At 35.4% G+C, this 23,332-nt stretch overlaps 1 protein-coding gene across 1 annotated transcript in view; it reads right to left on the bottom strand.

Annotated features, from left to right (window-relative positions):
* Positions 1 to 23,332, bottom strand: part of MUC19 (mucin 19, oligomeric) — a 101,018-nt gene that overhangs the window by 66,801 nt on the left and 10,885 nt on the right. The window contains exons 16-36 of the mRNA XM_049626671.1: positions 21,472 to 21,612; positions 19,757 to 19,892; positions 18,420 to 18,512; positions 17,371 to 17,455; positions 17,065 to 17,202; positions 15,953 to 16,102; positions 12,950 to 13,044; positions 12,189 to 12,315; positions 10,406 to 10,652; positions 8,645 to 8,697; positions 8,447 to 8,547; positions 8,055 to 8,206; positions 7,200 to 7,338; positions 6,059 to 6,163; positions 5,770 to 5,964; positions 4,542 to 4,781; positions 4,315 to 4,471; positions 3,233 to 3,358; positions 1,790 to 1,931; positions 1,127 to 1,158; positions 548 to 577 (exon numbers count right to left, since the gene is read on the bottom strand). Of these exons, the coding sequence (XP_049482628.1) occupies positions 548 to 577; positions 1,127 to 1,158; positions 1,790 to 1,931; positions 3,233 to 3,358; positions 4,315 to 4,471; positions 4,542 to 4,781; positions 5,770 to 5,964; positions 6,059 to 6,163; positions 7,200 to 7,338; positions 8,055 to 8,206; positions 8,447 to 8,547; positions 8,645 to 8,697; positions 10,406 to 10,652; positions 12,189 to 12,315; positions 12,950 to 13,044; positions 15,953 to 16,102; positions 17,065 to 17,202; positions 17,371 to 17,455; positions 18,420 to 18,512; positions 19,757 to 19,892; positions 21,472 to 21,612 (2,684 nt within the window). The remainder of the gene's footprint in view (positions 1 to 547; positions 578 to 1,126; positions 1,159 to 1,789; positions 1,932 to 3,232; positions 3,359 to 4,314; positions 4,472 to 4,541; positions 4,782 to 5,769; positions 5,965 to 6,058; positions 6,164 to 7,199; positions 7,339 to 8,054; positions 8,207 to 8,446; positions 8,548 to 8,644; positions 8,698 to 10,405; positions 10,653 to 12,188; positions 12,316 to 12,949; positions 13,045 to 15,952; positions 16,103 to 17,064; positions 17,203 to 17,370; positions 17,456 to 18,419; positions 18,513 to 19,756; positions 19,893 to 21,471; positions 21,613 to 23,332) is intronic.

The following is a 23,332-nucleotide window of genomic DNA, read 5'->3' as shown; positions in this document are numbered from 1 at the left end:
TGATTTTAAAATTTTACTCCATGGGAGACCACATTTAACTCATTTTCATTCCACATGTTCCAATTATTATCTAAAAATGTCAAGCTTTGGATGATGATATTTAACTAATAAGCATACATTACCTAATATATGTTCTAATCATATTCCTAGCTGAATACACTAGAGTAAAATGAAATAACATTTTGACAGATTTTCTAGTAACTGTTCATTCTAATTTGAAATTTTTGTATCAGATTTACCACCATATTTTTCACTGGCATAGACTGATGTGAAACTGTAAAGGATTATCCACAAAAAGAAATCAGAGCTACACATTGAAAACCATGATGATTTGGGGCACCTGGGTGGCTCAGGTGGTTAAGCGTCAGATTTCAGCTCAGGTCACGATTCATGGTTCACGAGTCCGAGCCCTGTGTCGGGCTCTGTGCTGACAGCTCAGAGCCTGGAGCCTGCTTAGCATTACGTGTCTCCCTCTCTTGCTCTCGCTCTCTCAAAAATAATAAACATTTTAAAACTTTTTAAAAAAAGAAAACCATGATGATTTTACCTGTGAATGTTGAATTTGTAGGAACAGTTTCTGAAATAAACATAAGTTACTATTATTGAGAAGAATGAAAAAGGGTGAAAAAGTCTAAAATCTCAAATTGCCAATGAATTATTTGTATCTTGTTTATTTTACTCCCTGCAATTTCTAATACAAACCAGGGAGTAGCTCATATATTTTTTTAAAGCTTATTGAGATTCATCTTTAAGATTTGTTGCTCATGAGTGTTCCCTCAATTATTTAATTCTATCTTATCTAATCCTGACCTTTCAGCTCCATCCCTTCATGAATCTATTTTGAGTGATGTCTTACTGCCTTAATTCCCAGAGCCTACAGATAGGCAAGGGCTTCCATGCAGCAGGAGGACTACCTACTTGCTAGTTGTTGGAAATGCCTTGGCAGCATTGGTTTTGAAATGACACAACATGAACAAATACACAGCAATGGAATTGTCCAAACCACTGAGGGGGGAACAGTTTAAGCCTTAAGTACCTACTCCTTTTGCTGTTGATGATCTGAAAGGATCCCAAACCCCATACCTTGTCTTCCCTAATTCAATTAGAATAAAATGCAAAGACTCACCACTGCACTCCAACTCTCCTGCGATGCAATAGCTGAAAGTTAAATTAAAAAAAAAAAAATGAGGTTGAAATTTTAACTCCTACTGGCATACACCTCCCGAATTTGAAACAAAAAACAGTCTAACCATGAGAATCGAAACAATACCAAATAAGGGAACAATAAATAATCATTTCCCCAAAGGACGTTTATTTTTTGGTGTACTGTACCACTATTCCTAATCATTTCACTGCAGTGTTCTTGACACCTAAAAAAATGCTTTGCAGTCAAGCTGTACAGTTAGTTCTTACATTTTCAGCTTTAAACCTGACATCTTGGCCATGCTGCTCTTGTAGAGACTTCTCCTCTTTGCTTCCATGTCACTGTCTGAAGCCTGTAAACATGATCTTGCATTTATAGAATTAAAACTTTCTTTTTACCTAAAATTACAAGTGACATTTTCTGTTCCTGTTTTCCTCATTATAAGATTTAACAAGCCATTTGTTGACATATGGATTTACTGAAAATATGAAATAACTAGCATTACTGACAGAAAATTGAACCTAATGCTAGCCTTATCATTTAGAAATAGGAAAGCTAAAAATTATACATGTACACTTAATTTTTTTTTATAAATGAAAATGCAAGGAACAGAATTGCTTCTTAGAAAGTTAATAGAGAACGTACCATGTTCTTCCACAGTTATCCTGAATCACTCCACCTGCTGGTATGATATCATTATAGAAGCAGCTGCACTCAGATAAACTGACGCATTTCATGGTGTTCTCATCCAGATAAGGAGCGCTATCTGGGCACTTAGCATAACATCCTGTATGAAAGATGACCCATGGTTCATTTCTGTTTACAGAAACTTGTCACATTGCATTATATATTCGTAAAGTTACTTAAATGCCTACATGAACTGAAGTAGATAATAGCAGCTCTTAATAAAAACATATAAATTGTACAGGATTCAGATCTTCTTGCAATGGAATATCAACCTAAGAACTGAGAACTTATACATTTTCACTGATTTATTTTTCTAAAATGTTTCCTGAAGTATTTTAAAATAATTTGCAACTTTAATGATGGTATGATGTTGAATGTAATACAACACTTTGATAAATACATATCTTGAAAAGTGATTCTTTTCTATTCTAAATATCTATTTTTTGTAAGGATAGAGGAAGATCCAGGTGTCATAATGAAATGAGCTGAAAAGATCCCAGAGACTGGGATCTAACACAGAGGTGACTCTGGGAAGTTACTGCATCTTCTTATTTTCTTGCCACTTCTTCCTTTCCAAGATATGAAATGCTAAGAAGAAAGTGCTGTTGACGTGTGGGATATAGTTAATTGGACTATATAATACATTGCATTCTGAAACTACATTCTCAACAAACTATATTGTCTAATGAAAGGTATAAAAATTGACAATGGGACCGAAGCACTGCATTCTCCCCACTGCTTGTCTGTCTTATTAAACAGATAATATATGTCTAGAGGAAATGTTTCATTTTTTATGTTTATTTATTTTTGAGAGATAGAGAGACAGAGACAGAGCATGAGCGAGGGAGGGACAGAGAGAGAGAGAGAGAGAGAGAGAGACTCATTATCTGAAGCAGGCTCCGGGGTCTGAGCTGTCACCTGAGAGCCCAGTGCAGGGCTCCAACCCACAAACCGTGAGATCATGACCTGAGCCGAAGTTGGCCACTCAACCGACTGAGCCACCCAAGGGCCCCTAGAGAAAATGTTTCTTATGTAGAAATATTAATGTCATAACAAGTATAAATGCCTATTCGTTAAAGTACAGAATGTGAGGACCGGGGTGGCTCAGTCGGTTAAGCATCTGACTCTTGATTTCAGCTCTGGTCATGATTTCGTGGTTTGCGAGATGGAGCCCTGTGTAAGGCTCTACAGGAACAGTACCAAGCCAGGCTGGGATTCTTTGTCTCTCTCTCTCTCCCCTCACCATCAAAAATAAATAAATAAACATCAAGTAAATGAATGAATGAATATATAAATAAATAATAAAATGTAAGATTCTGAATTGGCAGAAATAACATTTTCAGTATTCAAATATCAATATAATTTGCACTACTTCATGGATATTACTAAAATTTACCTTACCTTCTAAAAGTGCAGAAAATTTCTGGCCAATAACTTGATCTTTGCAAGTTTTTGCAGTCACTGTACCACAAGGTTCATAGTGCCAACTGCATTCCCCAGGGGCATTGTAATAATCACAGTAGACAGCTGTAATTTAATTGTATCAAATTACTTCCATCTATTATGTAACAATTTTCACCTTTCCCTTTCCAAAGCATTTTTGAATGATATTAACAAATAAACAGACCTAGCGTATGTCATTCTACCTTATCAGGTTCCTTTGGCTTTATCCAAATTGCCAGATAAGCCAAAATAGCTCACAAAAAAACGGAGGGGGAGCATATAGGATCAAAACAGCACTTTTCTTTGACACCTCACAAAGTTGGTTTGGGGTAGAAAAGTAAACACTAATTTTCCCATTTTAAGGTATTTTAGGTCATAGTCTAGATTCATAGTTTTACTGTTCAAGACTAAATTGCAAAAATAAATCTCTGGGAAAAGGAGCCTCCTTTAATGTGTAAATAACAGTTCCTGAATGAGGTAACTAAAGATTTCAATATAACACTTTGCATAATAAAGAATAAAATGTGGATTCAATGTCAATATTTCTCATTGTCATATTTTCTCTCGTAATACTTTCCATTAGAAGGGAAAGAGCTGATTTCTACTAAAATTATCACATTCCATATATATCAATATATGTATCAAGACTAGGGCTCTATAAACGTTTTTAAGATAATGTGTAAGGACTTGAACCCAAAGTAGATGAGGTAAATGTTCAAGGACATATGGCTACACCAAGTTAGGTAAACAATTCATTGTTCATCTAAGTATGAATAAGAGATACTTTCCATCAGTATTTAATTTCTCCCGTTATAAGAACTTCAGAAACTCCAACTGAATTTGATGTAGTGTGCCAGGTGCTATACTTTTAAAAAATAGGGATTTTTCCCATTCATGTTCAAAACATATTAACATGTTTTGAAAACTTTCTAGGCACAAGAGTATGTATTTTATAGAAAACATGGAAAGAAGATTGATCACCTAACAAAACAATGCTATCTAATTACCTTTTATAAGAACAACACATGGACCTCACTTACGGCAGAGCTCTGGTTTTCTCCATCTGACACAGACTCCAACCGCACTGCACGCCTCTGCGTACATAGCCACAGCTGTGCAGAATCCCAGGTACTTCCCCTCCATGTCACATGCACAGGCTTCTTCAATGCATGCATCATAGTAGGCATTGGGGTCCACCTAGAGAACACGGCCCATGAGTCTCTGGGAGCAAAGCCTGTGCAGGTCCCTGCTCTCAGAGCCATACTACCTTGCTGTGGCAGTCTCTGAAGGTGCTGTCCCGGATGATCTCACATTTCCGCACAGCCCAGGCCTTACAGTACGGGTTTGAGTCACACGGGAAAGCTTGAGCTACTGTGTCTGAACATTCTTGACTGGTTTTCCAGCTATTTCCAAATTCCAGTGCTCCAGCAGCTACTGATGAATATCGTGTTGTGAAATCATCCTTGAGATCACCATTGTTATTTCCACAAAGACCACATACTTTGCCCTGTAGAGATCCGAAAGGGAAGTTAACAAGTAGGTTGTAGTAGGGATATAGATACATGAAGAGATGAGATCAGAAGGGAAAATTAACAAGTGAGTTGCACTATAGTGGTATACAGAGACAGAAACGTAAAGATGTTATGATCATTTATAGTATCATAGATCTATTTTATTTATTTTATTTTATTTTATTTTGTATTTTATTTTTGAAGAGAGAGCATGTGACAGGGGGAGGGGCACAGGGAGAGGGAGAGACAGTCTTAAGCAGGCTCCAACTCAGCATAGAGTCCATGCGGGGCTCCATCTCATGACCATGAGATCATGACCTGAGACAAAATCAAGAGTCAGACACTCAAGCCACTGACTCGCCCAGGTGCCCCCCCTTTTTTTTTTAAGTAGGCTCCATACCCAACATGTTGTTTCAACTCACAACCCTGAAATCAAGAGTTGACATGCTCTGCTGACCGAGTCAGCCAGGTGCCCCCACCATAAATCCATTTTAAATTCCAAATTTTAGAAGGAAATTAAAATCTGTGGATAAGATCCTGGTACTGTTTAACCCAAGATATCATATATCACAAAATGATCTAGTATCAAATAAGATAAATGCATTAAGAATTATTAAAAAATAATTATATTCACTAGCTTCAAATCATACGTGAGTAGACTCTTAGGCTCTTAGAATTTTTGTTCTAAGAAATATATTTAATTCTATATATTCACCAGCTACCTTAAAATTGTATTATGCAATAATCTCAAGTAACCAAATATGGTTAAACTAGAACGCTTCAGGTTTATTGCATTTAGTTTTCACCAGGTCCTATCATCTTTGATTACATTTCTTATTTCATCATAATGTTGAACAGTTGTGGAAGGCTTATTCTATGAAAGAAACTACCACTCTCTCACTTCCCACTGATGAATTGTCTCTACTTCTCAGAAACAGAAATTATTTTGTTTCCCCGTTAGTCACTTATTAGTGATATACATACATTCCAGTGTGGATCCAGTATAACAGAAACTCTTGTATTCTTGTCCCAAATTATGGTTATTCCATTCAAAAATTTCAGAATCAAGTACAGGCCAACAGTATGTACAGAATATGTATTTCCATTGATTTCACATTCCTTACTTTCTGTAGTTTTGGCTGCTGTTACTTTCCCATCATGCAGAACAACATTCTGATCCTATAAATTAAAAGACAGACTTATGATAACATCAGTTTTATCTGGCCACTCATAATCTGAGAGAAAAAATATATAAAGAGAAACAGTACCATACCTGAAAAGCAACTATGATTTTTCTTGAGCATGTAAGCCCATTTTCACAGCATGGGACGCTTTCAGTTAAGAGACGGAATGTGCCATTTTCACGACCACAATAATCCTTTAAAAGTAAATTATCATAATACTTTATAAATATCAGGGACGTGGAACTCAATTACAATATTTGCATCAGACAAAGAATTCTTAGACAGTGATACCTTAAACTCAATAAATTACCATATGCTGTGTTATGGAATGTCCAGAAGACAATAATTTAACTGCATATATGGAGAGGTAGCCCTCCCTGGCTGAATCCAACCTAGTTAATTTACTTTCATTCGGTCCTTTTGTAATATTTTATAAAAGTTTAGAATTATGACATATTACATAAGTATTTAAATTATATAACATGGCTTATAATCATTGATTTATTTCTAGGCTCTGTACATAACTAGATAAAGTTGTTTATTTCCCCTCACCGATTTTTATGAAATGTGCATAAATATAAAACAATATAAATTTAAAGCATAAAACAATCCAAATTTCAGGAAATTAGATATTTTTAGGAAGCAGCTTAGCAGCATGTAACAAGTGTGAACTCTGGAATCACACAGATCTGGTTTTGAATATGACATTTTCTACTTAGTTCATGTTGCTTAACCTCTCTAAGCCTCAATTTCTTCATCTGCATCATAGGAATAATAATATCAGTCTTTGAGTATTGCAGTGATTAAATGTAATCAATTTGCTTTGGCAAAGAAGCACTCATAAAGTGGTAACTGTCGTTGCTGATACCACTGTTGTTAAATATCTAGCATTCATTGAGCACTTAGTATGTGCTCCAATATTTGCCCAAATTCGGTTTCAAGGGAGCTGTTTCCATCCCCATTTTATAGATAAGGAAATGGAGACACAGAGGGCTTAAGGAATGTGCCCAAAGTCACACATCAGTGAAAGGGTAGAGCCAAGATTGAAATCTAGACCTACCGCCTCCCAAGTCAGCATGATACTGTTATATTGCACTGTCTTTGAGAAAGACTTAAGGGGCCATTTGTTTAAATTTCACATTTTGAGAATAAAATTCTCCAGAGAGCATCTGCAGATAAATAATAATTATTAAGTATAGAAGAATTGTGATAAAACACACTAGTAATTACCTCAAGAAATGAATACTGGCAGAGACCATCAAAGCTGTAACTTTTTCCATCAAAAGTTCTAACATGACCTTCCCCATAGATATGGCAGGTGGTTTGACATTCATTGTGTGTACAGCTCCAAGACCCTTTTATGCAAGTACTAAAAGAAAAAAAATGATAGAGTGAGGTAATTATATTATGCCAAGATTCACATTCTCACACTGTTTTTGTAAAGAAGCACAAAACCTTGTTTTGTATTGACTTAAATTTGGCAGTTGTCTTCATTATATCATGTTAACCATAGAAAATGTCAAATAAAGGTTCTATTTCATAAAATATAGCCTAGAGAATATAGTCAATAATATTGTAATAACTTTGTATGGCAACAGATGGTAACAACACTTATTGTGGTGAGTGCTGCATAGTGTATACAATTGTTGAATCACTAGGCTGTACACCTAAAACTAATAAAATATTGTATGTCAACAATACTTCAATAAAAAATAAAATAATAGTTTCTATTTAAAAAATAGCATTTTAACTCTATTTGACCATTATTCTTCAAATACCTCAAAGTATGACTTCTTTCCTATAAAATAAGAGCAGACTATACTTTCTAATATCCAAAACATATGAAATAGTCTTTTATTTTTTAAGGTTTTAATTTAAAGTTGATTTATTTTGAGAGAGACGGAGAAAGAGGCAAAGAGAGAGGGACAAAGAGAGAATTCCAAGCAGACTCTACACTGTCAGCACAGAACCCAAGCAGAACTCAAACCCACAAAATGCAAGATCATGACCTGAGCCAAAACCAAGAGTTGTCGCTTAACCAACTGAGCCACCCAGGTACCCCTATAGTAATTCTTTATTATGCACCATTTGTTGCAGCCAACCGAGGTAACACTTCCCTGGTCATACTCCTGTCCACCAAAAGAACATGGGCAGTCTTCAGGAAAGATACAGTTTCCTTTAGAATTTCGAACCATGCCAATTGGACAGTAGCACCCACGTTTGCAAGGCAAGTTCTCCTATGGGAACAAATATAAAATATACATCATCAGGTGCTGCTGTAACATGTCACATTATCAGCATCTATTTACCATGCATAAATACATACCAAGTATCCATTTAGAGCCAACATTTGACAAGTCAAAATAACACACAATAAATATGACCTTCGAATTCTTTTTCACTGATGTTTTGGTTGGCTTCTATCCTGACACAATGAAAAGTTTCAAAAAGTTTAACTGCAAAGCCATGTTCCTTACATCAAAACTAGGTATGTTCCGAGTGCTACAGGTACTGTCAACTCTTCTCTGTGCCTTCGGGTCCCTGCAGTCAACAAATTCAGTCCCTCCGGAACAATTCTCTGCAGGATGAAGGAAGTTGTTAATCAAGGGCCTCTTGATGTGCTTCGTTGAACCCAAGTAGATATTGTAAACTTAAGTTATGATTTCAACACTTACGTAGGGTTAAATCAATGGGAGTCTGGCAAAGAAGAATTCCATCCCGACAGACACTGGAAATAGAAGAAAATTACATTTAAACATCAAACTTCAATGACAACTTCTTAATACACTGTTAGAGAAACTTTTACCCCTCATTCACAAGTTTTATCCAAGTAGATGGATGAGGCACACTGCCCAGAAATAACATGCACCCAGTTATAACATGCAGCCTTGTGCATATTATAGGAATATACAAGCAAGGTTCTATGGATATCAGAGAACACATGAAAAGGATGGCTGTATCTTGATGGATGAATTAGATCCAACAGATAACTGCTCATAAGATACAAAGCTGTGATGCAGGAAACAACAAGGTATGTTCCAATGACTTGTTTGGATATAAAGCAGTAAGCAGGATATGGAGAAGTGGTAAAAGCAAGGCAGGGCCAGATTTTGGATGGTCTTAAATGACGTGCAAGCTTACATCTATTCTTCAGGCAACTGTCACCATTAAAGCTCCTGAGCAAGTAAGTGGGACAATCAGAATAATGCTTCACGTTAGTCATTATAGAGGTAGTGCAAGAAATATGAGACACAGAGACAGGGCAAAGAGCAGCCAACTTAACCATCATGGTAGTGATGGGGATCTGAAATAGGGTAATGATAAAGAGACCATAATTTGGAGGCGGTAGCCCAGGTTTCACTAAAAAGGTAATCTACCTACTGATTCCTCAACATCTACAGAGAAAGTATCATGATCAAACCCCAACCAATGTCTTGTGTGCTGTAATAGAAAGAGTTTTTTACCTATGCTTTCCTTTTAAATGGCCAAGAAAAATCATCCATTTCTAAATGATAGTTTCATGGAACCAAAGAAAAGAGAGAAGGTGTATCCAAAATTTCTTGGAATGGCTACTTCATTTTTACAGCTACATTGTTAAGAATTGCTACCTCTGCCTATGGAATTAAAGATAAAGATAAATTACTTTGCCCAAAAGTGCAGAATCACAATCTCCTTAGCCATTACAAAAAGTCACAATTCTTCAACTTCTCTTACTGCCCAGGAACTTAGTTCAAATTCTTGAGTACAGCCTGACCACAGTCTACTTTTCCAGCCCAATCCTTTCCAGCCCAACGAGAACCTACATGCACAATACTTTTCAAGCATTTCCTATGTTAGTGTGTTCTGTTTACGCTATTGAAAATCTCTCTTCCTACCCCAATTTTGTCTGGAAAAAGTTTCAAATCCTAGTAAAATTCAAGTGCTAGTCTCCTCTGAAAAGTTCTTCTTATCTGCTCAGGCACTAACTGGCTCTTTCTGCTACCATATTATAGTATACAAACCATGCAAAAGCGAGCACCCTGCTCATTCTGTGAGACAAAGGCAATGTTCCTTCATCTTTGTAATTCTAGCCCTCAGCACAAGGCCTGGAACATGGCAAATATCTATTTAATAAGTGTTTGTTGAATGGTGAATGCTGAGAGACAACTAGAAAGCATCGTTTGAATATAAAATCATTTTTGTATCCTCTGTATGTAGGGCATGCTAGAATGTTTTTATATTGGTATTTGAAATCAAACAAAAGTAGAATAAATCAGTTAGAGCCATTATGATGCAGTGAGCACATCAGGTTAAAGGGAGCAATAACTAACTTTAATAAGAAATACAAATTTAAAAATGTGGTAGGTCTAAAGAAGACTTTAGGAGACGTCTATTTCTCTGGAAAGGACAGTCCCCTGATTTCAAAGTCATAACAAGTATATATGCAATTTCCATACCATTTATTGTCATCAATATGGATGAGTTTGCCTGGTTGTATGACCTCGTCATTTAGGTAGCAGTCACACTGAGATTTTGGAACACAATTCTCTTCATTATTATGGTACATTCCATCAGGGCAAGTGCATCCATCAACTGGAACATCTTCTACATCACAGCTCCTATCTCTCTCTGACAATGATCGACAAGAACTATTGCAGGCTTTTACATTGTACTTGAAAACCAGGCCACTTGGGCAAGAGTGATCTGTTGGTATAGGAATAAAAAATATTAAATATGTATTCATCCAGGAAAAGTAGCAATTCTATTTCATCTTGATGTTTATAGATATTATAGTGAATTATTCACAATTGAGGTTATGAATAGTCAAGAAAAAGTTACTTGCTGTTCACTGGTATTTTTCATTCTTTTTTTTATTTGCAGTCAATATTGAGTCCCTACTATATGTTTACATATTCTGCTGGGGATAAAGCCCATAAACAAGATAGGAAATACACTGCTATCATGTGACTTATATTTCTGGGGAAAGGACAATTGTGGCACGTGCTATAAAGAAGCAAGATGGGAAGCTCTAAGTATGTACAACTGGGAGCTTGCAGTCCATGTAGAGCAGGAAAGCTTCCTAGAGAAAGGTAATTCTATGCCTGGGGAACAGCCTATGTCAGAAGACAGGGAAATTCTTTCAAAGAGCAAGAAGAGTAGAAGGTATAAGCCCAGACACAAAATCAGTGATTAGAACTTGCAGGGCCCTCTTAGTTTGCTCTTTAGCCTTAGAGCAATGAGAAGCCATTGACTCATTTTAGACTGAAATATCAAATGATCAGGTTAGGTGTTTTTTTTTATTTTTTTTAACATTTATTTATTTTTTAAGAGACAGAGAGAGACAGAGCATGAGCAGGGGAGGTGGAGAGAGAGGGAGACACAGAATCTGAAGCAGGCTCCCGGCTCTGAGCTGTCAGCACACAGCCCAACGCGGGCTCAAACTCATGAACCGTGAGATCATGACCTGAGCCAAAGTTGGTCGCTTAACTGACTGAGTCACCCAGGCGCCCCGATCAGGTTAGTTTTAGTTGGTTTTACTTTAAAGATTATCCTGACTTCTTTGTAGAAAAAGTGGATATTAAAGGAAGCAATTGATATAACCCAGGAGAAAAAAAAAAGAGGTTTTTTTTTTTTTTTGAAGTAGGTTGGTGGCCATAGAGATGGAGAGATGCGAATGTATTTGAGAGAAATTTCGGAAGTGAACTTGACAGACCTTTGATGGGAAATGAGCTATGAGGTATTGTGATCTACAAGACATGTATTTCTATAAAGGTTTCTTTTTTTTGGGTAAGCCAAGTATTTTTCTGAAGTCATATTCAAATACTACAATAAATATGTTTAAAAAAATGCAAGATTCAATAAATATGATAGTTGAACTCCTAATTTAGTTATTTTTATTTTCTTAAAAATGTCACTAATATTTAACACTTTAAAATGTAGTAGGAGTTGGAATATTAAATTTCAGCATATAATAACTGAACAGAAACCCATGTTAATACATAAATATGTATATATTCTGTTCTTATTTAAATCAAGATCAAAGAATCAAGAAGTAAAACTGCATGGATAACTCAAACATATTTAAAAAAAAACCAGGAAATCATCTTTGAAAGAACCAAGTATAAGTTTGTAAATACGTTTCTAAACTACACACACACACACACACACACACACACACACACACACACACACTATAGTAAAAGTGAGAAGGGAGTCATCTAAAGCCCCTGTCCTGCTTACCACATAGTCCAGTTCTCCATTCCACTATGTATGTTTCTTTCTCAGCACACGCTTTTACATAGTTGCCTAAAATCGTGCACAAACAATCTTCACTGTTGTCACAAGTGCAAGTGTATTTTTTGCATTCCTTTAAGGTAAGAAATAAATGCATATTACTTTATGAAAATGTTCACAAGAACAGGTAAACTGGGTATCTTAATTCAGTTTATAACCACTCCTCTTCCTTGAAAATAATCTGTCTTGAACTTTGGGAAATACTTCCTTTTGAAATATGCAAAGTAGTATATCAATTATTAACTAAGTTTTCCACAAACTTAGAAAACTCAGAAAGAGGAACTTATTTATTCAAGATTTTTCTCATTCCAGGGGTGCCTGGGTGGCTCAGTAGGTTAAGTGTCCAACTTCAGCTCAGTTCATGAGCTCATTGTTCGTGGGTTCGAGCCCCACATCGTTCTCTGTGCTGACAACTCAGGGCCTGTTTCCCTATCTCTCTGCATTCCCCAGCTCACGCTCTGTCTCTCTCTCTCTCTCAAAAAAAAATAAATAAATATTAAAAAAAAAGATTTTTCTCATTCCAACTTATTTGCCAGTAATGTTTTTTTTAATTAGTATATCTAACAACTGAATAATGTTAAGTTTAAAGCTATGTCTTAATGTACTGACAGTGCCTGTTATTTGAAAAATTTTAATGTCTACAGGCTTCTATTGATATTATCAGAATAGTTTGCAAAAAGAGCTGTTAATCTTAGACCCTCACATACCTCATGATATAGTTTAGGATTCACAATTGGATGGCAGGAAGCAAAAGGCCCACTTGAATCAAGAAGAATTCCACAGTGCTTTTCAGCATATCTTTCTGGAAGAAATTTAATGCACTCAAAATTAGTATCAGTAATGTCATAATTTTTAATTGAAAATGTGTGATTGTGTGTTTAAAGTGTTTTTGCGGGGCACCTGGGTGGCTCAGTTGGTTAAGAGCTTAACTCTTGATTCTGCTTCAGGTCATGATCTCAGGATCATGAGATAGAGCCCCATATCAGGCTCTGAGCAGAGCATGGAGCCTGCTTGGGATTCTCTCTCTCCCTTGCTCTCTGCCCCTCGCTGCACCCCCAACCCCCGGCCACCACAAAATAAATAAACTTTAAAAAGTTAAACAGTAAAATGTTTTTGCTAGAACATATCTAACTTATTATCAATATATACAAAAATAGCATGATATAACCAGAAACACCTTAAACTAAGAGGCAAAATCTTTCTTTTTTTAAATTGAAGTACAAACACACAATATTACACTAGTTTTAGGTGTACAACATAGGGATTGGACAACTCTATACATTATGCTGCATTCACAAGTGTAGTTACCATCTGTCACCATACAATGCTATTCCAATACCAATACCACTGAATATATTCCCTATGCTGTTTCTTTCAGCCCAATGACTTACTTATTCCATAACTGGAATAAGTGGAAAAATCTTTATTAGCTTCATATATTTGTACTAAATCAGTTAACCTGTTTGCAAAATGCAATTTCTACCAAAAAAAAAAAAAATGGGACTAAGGGAACCAGATTATTTATTCAGGTACATAGCAAGTGGGTAAATGAAATCATCACAACACCAGCACCACCTCGCCCCATTGCCACAATAATCATGTCAGTTTTAGGACAAGCAGTATCAACAATTCAAACACACATTTTATTTTTTACGGGCTGAATTGATATTTGGTTGCTTCGTAAATCACTTCTTGTATTAAATTAACAGAAAATGAAGTTCACAAAAATAACATCTGAGTAACAAATGCTTTGCTCAATGATTTGCAAATACTTAAAGATGATGTCAGTGACTAGAAGAAGGATTGCTACTTTTTTAAACCATCTTTCAATTGGCTTTTAAAAGTTACTGTCACCAGGATGCAATAAAGAAGCTGACTGAATCTATTAAGAGGACATTGAGGCCAATTGTTTCTAGGTGTGCCTGGGTGGCTCAGTCAGTTAAGCATCTGACTTTGATCTCATGATTTGTGAGTTTGAGTCTGGAGACTGCTTTGGATTCTGTGTCCCTCTCTCTCTCTCTGCTCCTCCCCTGCTTGTGCTCTCGCTCTCTCTCAAAAATAAATAAATAAACATTTAAAAAATAAATAAAAATAAAAGGACATTGAGGCCAATTATTCCTAAAATTTTGACAAACTTGTAACCAGGTATTACCATTTTTTATGTTAATATTACTAACAGCTTATTACAGCAGTTTCATTTTCTGTATTTTATTTTAAGTTAAATACAAAAGATTGAAAATAGAAATAGTTAATTTATATAGCTCTCAAAAGTGTTAATATAGTCTCCTTAACAAAAATTGGCTTGGGTTCTTATGAGATATACATTTGTTTTCATTTATTCTCATTTTAATTATTTTCATTGCAACACCTGCAAAACAAAATAACATGAAAATTGAACCTTCAAATGCATATTACCATGTGGATGTTAATGCTTCTATCAACCCCTTTCATTAGTCAAAACAAGTAGATGAAACTTTCAAAAGAAATTGCTTTGTAATTTTTAAATATTGTCAAAAGCTGATCAGACGTGTGCTTCAAATATGGAGATTAATTTAGAGACAACTGATTAACATATAAACAATATATTTTAACTTACTTTCCATTGAATTCCATTATTTACGAAAGAAGTAACATAAAGTATTTGTTAAAATCAACAACACTAAGTATGGGAAAAATCAGAGCAAGTCTTTGATTCAAAATACTTGAATTATCAGAAACAGACCGATAAATACAGAGGACAAACTGATGTTTGCCCGAGGGGAAGGAGATTGGGGGATGGGCAAAATGGGTGAAGGGGAATGGGAGATACAGACTTGTAGTTATGGAATGCATAAGTCCCAGGGATAAAAGGTGCAGTATAGGGGATGTAATCCGTTGTGTTGTAATGACATGGTATGGTGACAGACAGTAGCTACACTTGTGGTAAGCATGACATATTGTATAGACTCGTAGAATCACAATGCTGTGCACCTGAAATCAACGTAACATTGGGTGTCACCTGTACTTCAATAAAAATATTTTAATTAAATAAATAAAAATAAAATACTTGGGTGACAGATTCATCTTTAACCCTTATTAAGTACACTCTATCTGGAGTCCATTATCAACATCAACCTTAATGGAGATAACAACTACGTCCGTGCTCTTCATGAGTGTTTGTGGGAATAAATGGAACCAATATTTATGGAAATCTTCGGTAAGCTAAAACATGAGCTGAATCCTACAAGTGTAAAGTTCTCCTCGTAAGATCTGTATTTGGGGGTTGGTATAATCAACAGACATGATAGCAGTAGTTAGGAGATGTGGATCTAGCTACAGCTCTATTGTTAAGTAGCTGAGCAATTTGGGGGAGTCTCATTTTTTCAACCAATGATCATTTCCATGCCTAAAATAAAGGGTAAGAATAATAAATGAAATGATTTCCTCTAACCCTACTATTCTATAGCTATGGAGAAAATTGTCAAAGAAGGAAAAGAATGGGTATAGAAAAAGACAAATATGTTGATCCCTCTCCCCAATGAAAGATGTGTTTTCTAGTTGCGCTCTCAGCCAGCCAGACTGTCTCTCCGCTGTTCCCTGTAAAACAGGTACAGTAAAACAAGCACTAGCTAAAAGCAGGATTATCTGAGTCTCATATTATTAACAGAATAAGTATACAATTCCTAGTACCAAATATTTAATCACAGAGTTTAATGTTCAATTACCAATACCTTTTTCTATACTGATGCACGAAGTGGGGTTTCCTTTAGGACAGGGCATCATTTCCCAAGAATCAGCAAATGCCTGAGACGTTTTCTCCAATATATTCTGACTTGATATGAAATCATCCTCTGCTCTGTTGTTGTAGGAACCACAGAGTCCTGTATAGAGCACAGAACAAATTTTAACATTTCCTCACCTACTCACCTTTTTGGATTCATAGTCTCACCTCATATTCAGTTCTTCACTCAAATCAAAACACATAGAAGCTACCTGAGCGTGTATGTCTTGGTTAGTCTTTACACATACAAGCAAAATTCATGACACTTCAGGTTAATATCCCATTTTATTCAAATACCAGGAGCACTGAGACACTATTTTCCATAAATATTGTGTGTTTCCTGTTTGTCACTATAGCTTACTTAACCTCCTCTGACAAGGTGGGGGGAAACATGCTTACAAATAGGATGTTTGGGACTGCACATTTTCAGTTGTAGTGTGGAGAGTTGAATCATGTTAAGGGCCATATGCATTTGATCTGGATCCAGGGATTACATTTTTTTCCCTATGTATAAATAAGTCACCTTTTCAAGTAAAGACATGGTGCAAAAGCTTAGACTTTTGAAATTAGTAGCTGTGGGATTTGCCACTGTTTTGTTTTATCTGACATCCATGACACTATGTGGGAGCTGATTTCTATGACAGAAAACAGCAGTGAAAGATAAGAACATGTGATCTATCAGCAGGAAGACAAATTGTAATGTAGTTTGTGTTTGAAACTTGATATTCAAAAGATGTCTAAGTATAATATTTTCATCTTCTACAGGCAAAAGCTCTGATAATCTACATTAGCAAAGTGATATATATCCTATCTTATCAAACCTGACTTTAAAACGCCTTAATTTAAAAACCTTAAATTTGTGGAAAACCATTTAGGAATAGATTTTGTAACAAATAAAACCATCTTTACTGTAAGTTGAAACTGTTTGACTGCAATATTGAAAGGAATATTAAGTAAAAATGCTTTATGGCGTAATGTCAGTAATTGAGAAACAATTGAAAATTAAAATAAGTGATAGTAACATTAGAACCTTGGAAATAAAAACATATCCAGGGGACTTACCTACAGTGTCTGTGAATTGGTTGGGTGGCATGGAAACATATAATTGCATCACAGGAACAATCTGTATCTGCATCTTTACATGAAAGTTTGTTTCTACTTGAAGGTATGAGGAAGATGCTTTGAAGATCTGCATTTGGTCTGTTAAAATAGTTATTAACATTAAGAGTAATAATTTAAATAGTGAACAATTTTTAATTCATTAAAATGGTTTTATATTTTCATATGTGTTAAAAAACACACATTTGATATCCTTAAAAATTGAATAAGTGAATGCATCTTACATTTAAGTGGATTTATTAAACTTACCTGAATAATAATAACCTTGATTTCTAATCTTATCATTTGTGACTGTTCCATCTCTATTGAATATATATTTGTCAACTGAAATAGACTGATATTTAAAACAATTGTTAGTTCATGTTATTTTGTAATACTAATTCATTTTAATGCAATATATGCACCTTCATTTTTATGCCATAAAGTGTTTAATTTTACTAGATTAATTTTATTTTATTATTTTAATAATAAATAAAATACAAATAAAATAATATTATATTTTTATTATATATAATTACTATGATGATGATAAATAAATAATAATTATCATTTACTAATAATAAAAACAGATACAGAGTGCTAACGGGGGAGGGACAGAGAGATAGGGAGACACAGAATCTGAAGCAGGCTCCAGGCTCTGGGCTGTTAGCACAGAGCCTGACTCAGGTCTTGAACCCATGAACGGGGAGATCATGACCTGAGCCGAAGTTGGATGCTGAACTGACTGAGCCACCCAGGCACTCCTTACATTAGTTTTTAATATCTAAAATATAGAACATTTTTTAAGCACTCCTCATATGTTTTTTCATTGCTTCTTATACCAGTTCTTTGAGAAGGATTGTAAGGAACTTCCATCCCTAATTTGTAGATGAGAAAACTGAAACTCAAGAAGATAACTTAAATTTCTAAATGTCAAAAGCCTTCTAAGTACCAAAGGCAAGTCTCAATGTCCTCCCTCACCATTTAGGTCTATTTCCTTTTACAATGTCACTTCCAAATACATGAAATTCTAAACAAATATAATTGCCTTTTAAATGGCCCACAGAATTTAATAATTTAATAAGCACATTAGTTGATCTGTAATTAGTGCATTAGTTGTATACGTATGATAACTTTTATGTACTTAAGGATCCTTAGAAGTATCTACCTCTTCCAGGGACATTATCAATTTTCTGTACAATATCACTTGTTATTTCAATTTACAAAGTAAAGCCTCTCTTCTACCACAAAAATTCTGAATTTGTGAAGTAATTGATTTTATTTTGCTCTGGATAAACTTTAGGGAGTAGACTACTCACCGAATTCAAGAGGAGTGTAACACTATTTAAGCACGTTCCTGACTGACCATTTGGACAGGGACGAAGTTCAACGCTAATAGACCAATCTTTATCCTGTTAAAAAACGCATTTCATTGATATATTTATTAAATGTCATTGATTATATGCTATTACTGCATGATTCATTCACAATGCATGTTTGCATTTAAAACATGTACAATTCCTACATATAATCTGTCTGCTCTGAAAGTAAAACCTCGTTCAGTCCATGGTAAGTGTAGAAATGGCCACTTTACAGAAGGTCCAAGTATCTTCCATAAACTATATCTGATTGGTGGGTTATTATAGTCTGATTGGTGGGTTTTCATAGTCCTCATTTTTTTCTTTTATCTTTACTTTTTGTTATCTCCTCCAAGGGAATGTGCTGCATTGCAGAGACGAATAGGAATTAGAGATGACATAGCTTGTTTATTCTCTGGACAATCCACAATGTCTGTTTAAACCCAATGTGAAAGGTATTTAATTTGTAAAACCATAATATAAGTCATGTCAAACATTGACTTCCAGTTCTCTCCGCACGATCTAGGAATCTAATATAGGAGAAGCAAATATTCCACATATTTTGGTGTTATTTCCCTTTCAGTTTGCCCGTCCCCCACCCTCACAGATTATGTGAGGAGCATAAAAGGAAGAAAGATTTGTAAAATGGTCTTTTAGTAGCCAGGACAGAATTGTTCAGACTACTGGACTTGAGGCATCCCTCTCACTTTAGGAGTCACAAATTCTGCTCATCTTGGTTCCTTACCAAAAGATTAAACAAAATTATATTTTCAGGCTGGCTATAGGCACAAGATACAAGATGGAATTCCCCTTTTATTGAAATCCAGATTACTTAAAATTTTAGTACTGAACAGGATTTAAAAGTCAGGATAGCTTCTATCATACTAGTGATATTATATTATAAAAACTAAAAATAAATGTAAAGGCGTAACTATGAAAAAGGAAGATGTTTCATGGAACATAAAAGATAGTTTCAATTGAGGCACTAGTGAAAACATGCAAAGAAAAGTAGAAGAAAATATTTTTCCAGTGTACTTAGAAAATTATTAGTGATGAAGGGAATTTTGGGGTTTGTTGGTTTGTTTAGCACTTTCTTAGAAAAGAAGTGCAGGTAATACTTATGGTCAATGTCAACATGTGACAGAAAACAGATACCAAAATATGTAACAAATAATTGAAGGGCTGCTTGTTATTTATTTTTTACATAGTAATTTGAAGTGAAGATTGTGTTTTAAATTGGATGAAAAACAGCTTGGCACGTGCATCAGTTTTCTCAACTGTTCCAGGCTATTACGTACGTGGATGGCCAAGAAATGACAGTTTCCAGGATGGTTATATTTAACACCGTCAAAGGTGGTGATTGAACTTCCTTCCACCTTACATCTTCCAGGACATAATGCTTCAGTGCAAGACCACTTTGCTTCTTGGCATGTGCTGGTAAAATGCAATGGTTACATTAAAGGTCATCAGCTGTGTTTTCTCTATGGCCAAAATAAATATGCCAACATTAAAAATCAAAATTTAAACTAAGACATTTACTTAAGTTTTATTAGACCATCTTTTTTTAAGTTTTTAAGTAATCTCTACAACCCAACATGGGGTTCGAACTCATGACCCCAAGATCAAGAGTCACATGTCTTCAAACAGAGCCAGCCAGGAGCCCCTATTAGACCACCTTTGTTTCCCACTCAACATCTCAACTCTGATCAAATGTCTCATGGATGGTAGCATCCTGTTTTTTTTAAAGACTTGAATTCCATGAACTAAAATAATAGCTTCGGCCTGAATTAAACATATAAAAACTTTCAAACTGGATTTCAGGTTTGTTTAAATGGAACCCATTTCACTACTAGTACTAAGACACCTGCTAAATGCCACACTGTAGACCTGCAGTGTTCAATATAGCATAGACACATATAGCTATTGATTACTTGAAAGTGACTCATCCAGATTGAGATCTGCTGTAAACGTAAAATACACACAGACTTCTAAGACTTAATCTGAAAAATGGATCATAAAATCTCTCATTAACTTTGCATACTAATTTCATTTTTAAATGATAATACTGTATTTTGGGTATATAAAATACAGAATTAAAATTCATTCTACCTCTTTCTTTTTGCTTTTTAAAAATGCATCAACTAAAAAGTGTTAAATTATATATGTGGGTCATATTTGTGACTCACGTGATATTTCTCCTGTTTAGCACTGTCATAGATATTCAATAAATCATAGCTATTGTTATATACAATTATTACTAATGCATTATGACCACACTAACAAGAACATTTCTCATTTATAAAGAACATATTATAATATCAATAATAGATTAGCTTTCATTGAGTCAGATTATTTCCCTACAAGGGCATAATACATTTCTAGAAAAGTCCTCTGGACTTCTGCACAAATTTGGAGTTTCAGAGAAAAGTTGTAATGAGGAATGGGGAACTCTCTCTGATCAACATATTGCTGCTGAACTCAAATAGTCCACACTAATTTTTGGCCCATTAAAATTCACTCATTAAATATATCCATAAATATTATAAATATATATAATACATAAATAAAAATATATAAATAAAGATTAAATATGCCTTCACCAATGTAGCCTCATAAATATTATTTGAAAAGTATTGGATTATTTCTGATTATACATTTCATTAAATATTCTTGGCATTTTGCACAATTATTGTTTCCTTGTTGTAACCATACTCATATTATTCTTTGCTCTATATTTGCAACCACTAATTGGCTTACTATTTGAAACACTATTTCAGTTAGTGAAAAGCATTACCTTTTAAAGATACATAGAAAGTGTATACTTTTATTTTAAAAACACACTAAACTTTCCTTAAAAGATAAAAGGCAAATATGAACACAGAAAATACAGTGAGGTTGCATTTTATTTCTGGAAAGTTTAATTTAAGGGTGCACTTAGGAATTATTTCAAAATGATTAAACTATTAGTATTATTTTGCTATTAATAAAATGTGGGCAAAAAGCATGCACATACCACTGAGAACCACAAGGACCATCTCGGACTTCTCCTGACTGATAGATCTTTCCATTTGATTCACAGGGACATTTAGCCTTTAATACACATCTCCCTTTTTCTCCAATATCGTCCAATAGGTAACCTGGAATAAATACATTGTATTAATCTCAGAATTATATAAACATCAGTAAATTCTCAAGCAGTGAATTGTGAAATCACTCTTGAGCTAGTTGTTTTTTTTTAATAAATTTTTTAAGTGTATATTTGTTTTTAAGACAGGGAGAGACAGAGCATGAGTGGAGGAGGGGTGGAGAGAGGGAAACACAGAATCCGAGGCAGGCTCCGGGCTCTGAGCCATCAGCACAGAGCTCAGTGCAAGACTCAGGTCTCAAACCCACAACTGTGGGATTATGATCTGAACCTAAGTCTGACGCTTAACTGACTGAGCCACCCAGGTGCTCCTGAACTAGTTCCTTCAAGTGTAAACATCCACTTGAAATGGTAAGTTCCATTTAAGCAATTACTCCAGTTTGAGAACTGGCAAGAGTATAATTTACTGAGCCATAGAGTATTTCTACTGAGCCCAATATAAGACTAGAGGATGATCTGTGGAGCACCATGGCCCTTAGGTACCATAGACATAGACATACACATTAACTTTGTAAGTCTCTCTCTTGCCCTCTTCTGCAGTTTGCTAGAAGGATGGATTATGAATAGATGATTTCATTAAATATCTAGTTAGAAATAAGACCCACCAGCTTTCTCCTCTAAGGTTTTGATGGTTTCCTGTCTCACATTCAGGTCCTTTATCCATTTTGAGTTTATTTTTGTGAATGGTGTGAGAAAGTGGTCTAGTTTCAACCTTCTGCATGTTGCTGTCCAGTTCCCCCAGCACCATTTGTTAAAGAGACTGTCTTTTTTCCATTGGATGTTCTTTCCTGCTTTGTCAAAGATGAGTTGGTCATACGCTTGTGGGTCTAGTTCTGGGGTTTCTATTCTATTCCATTGGTCTATGTGTCTGTTTTTATGCCAATACCATGCTGTCTTGATGATGACAGCTTTGTAGTAGAGGCTAAAGTCTGGGATTGTGATGCCTCCTGTTTTGGTCTTCTTCTTCAAAATTACTTTGGCTATTCGGGGTCTTTTGTGGTTCCATATGAATTTTAGGATTGCTTGTTCTAGTTTCGAGAAGAATGCTGGTACAATTTTGATTGGGATTGCATTGAATGTGTAGATAGCTTTGGGTAGTATTGACATTTTGACAATATTTATTCTTCCAATCCATGAGCAGGGAATGACCTCTCTGACCTCAGCCGTAGCAATCTCTTACTCGACACATCCCCAAAGGCAAGGGAATTAAAAGCAAAAGTGAATTACTGGGACCTTATGAAGATAAAAAGCCTCTGCACAGCAAAGGAAACAACCAACAAAACTAAAAGGCAACCAACGGAATGGGAAAAGATATTTGCAAATGACATATCAGACAAAGGGCTAGTATCCAAAATCTATAAAGAGCTCACCAAACTCCACACCCGAAAAACAAATAACCCAGTGAAGAAATGGGCAGAGAACATGAATAGACACTTCTCTAAAGAAGACATCCGGATGGCCAACAGGCACATGAAAAGATGTTCAACGTCGCTCCTTATCAGGGAAATACAAATCAAAACCACACTCAGATATCACCTCACGCCAGTCAGAGTGGCCAAAATGAACAAATCAGGAGACTATAGATGCTGGAGAGGAGGTGGAGAAATGGGAACCCTCTTGCACTGTTGGTGGGAATGCAAATTGGTGCAGCCGCTCTGGAAAGCAGTGTGGAGGTTCCTCAGAAAATTAAAAATAGACCTACCCTATGACCCAGCAATAGCACTGCTAG

Source organism: Panthera uncia, chromosome B4, assembly GCF_023721935.1.
Source record: "Panthera uncia isolate 11264 chromosome B4, Puncia_PCG_1.0, whole genome shotgun sequence".
Classification (NCBI taxonomy): domain Eukaryota; kingdom Metazoa; phylum Chordata; class Mammalia; order Carnivora; family Felidae; genus Panthera; species Panthera uncia.
The sequence above is the reverse complement of the archived record's forward strand: the minus strand, read 5'-3'. Positions and strand labels throughout refer to the sequence as shown.